The sequence below is a fragment of the Manacus vitellinus genome, unplaced genomic scaffold, assembly GCF_001715985.3.
Source record: "Manacus vitellinus isolate BGI_N305 unplaced genomic scaffold, ASM171598v3 scaffold_92_pilon, whole genome shotgun sequence".
In the NCBI taxonomy this organism is placed as follows: Eukaryota; Metazoa; Chordata; class Aves; order Passeriformes; family Pipridae; genus Manacus; species Manacus vitellinus.
The window spans coordinates 856924-857556 of record NW_021940877.1 but is presented as its reverse complement, the minus strand read 5'-3'; the positions used below and the strand labels follow the sequence as shown (position 1 = coordinate 857556).

The 633-nt window shown below is 34.9% G+C and overlaps 1 protein-coding gene across 1 annotated transcript in view; it reads right to left on the bottom strand.

Moving 5' to 3' along the window:
* Positions 1 to 633, bottom strand: part of IGSF21 (immunoglobin superfamily member 21) — a 100697-nt gene that overhangs the window by 10368 nt on the left and 89696 nt on the right. The window contains exon 3 of the mRNA XM_029965236.1: positions 299 to 420. Within this exon, the coding sequence (XP_029821096.1) occupies positions 299 to 420 (122 nt within the window). The remainder of the gene's footprint in view (positions 1 to 298; positions 421 to 633) is intronic.

Below are 633 nucleotides of genomic sequence, written 5' to 3'. Positions count from 1 at the left end.
TTTTTCCAAGCTCCAGTTTTGTTTTTATAACACTGGCAATAAAGCAAGTGTGTAATTAGTAATAAAACTGACACTCCTGCAAGTGATTTCACACTTGGAATAAAAGCAAAGAGAAGCTTCTGTGCCTGGTTTATATATAAACACAGACTCTTTTTTTCCCAATTTTCCCAAGTCTTGTATTTCTTTGCCCATTTCCACCACGGAGACACACCGTGGCTATTGCCATAATTCTCTCAACTGCCCCAAAATGGGGAAAAATTCCTAAAAATAGGCATTAAAATAGACATGAGGGACTCACCGCACGGTGGACTGGTAAACCAGGTCCTCTCTCTTCCGATAATTCTCCATCTGGGAGAAGTTGGTGGAGAACATGGCATCGAAGGTGAAGATCTTCTGCTTGATGGTGCCACCATCAGTTACCTGCATAAAACAATCAACCCCATTTATGAGATGCCCACAGGTCAATTTTGGCAATTCCAAGCAGCTTTGTGATCACTTTTTAATATTTGTAAGGTTTTTATTCTTAATATTTTAATATTTTTTATTTACATTTAAATATAATTATGATAAATACTGCAAATGTATTTATTTTAAAATGTTTACTAAATGCATTTTAATATTTATAATAGAATT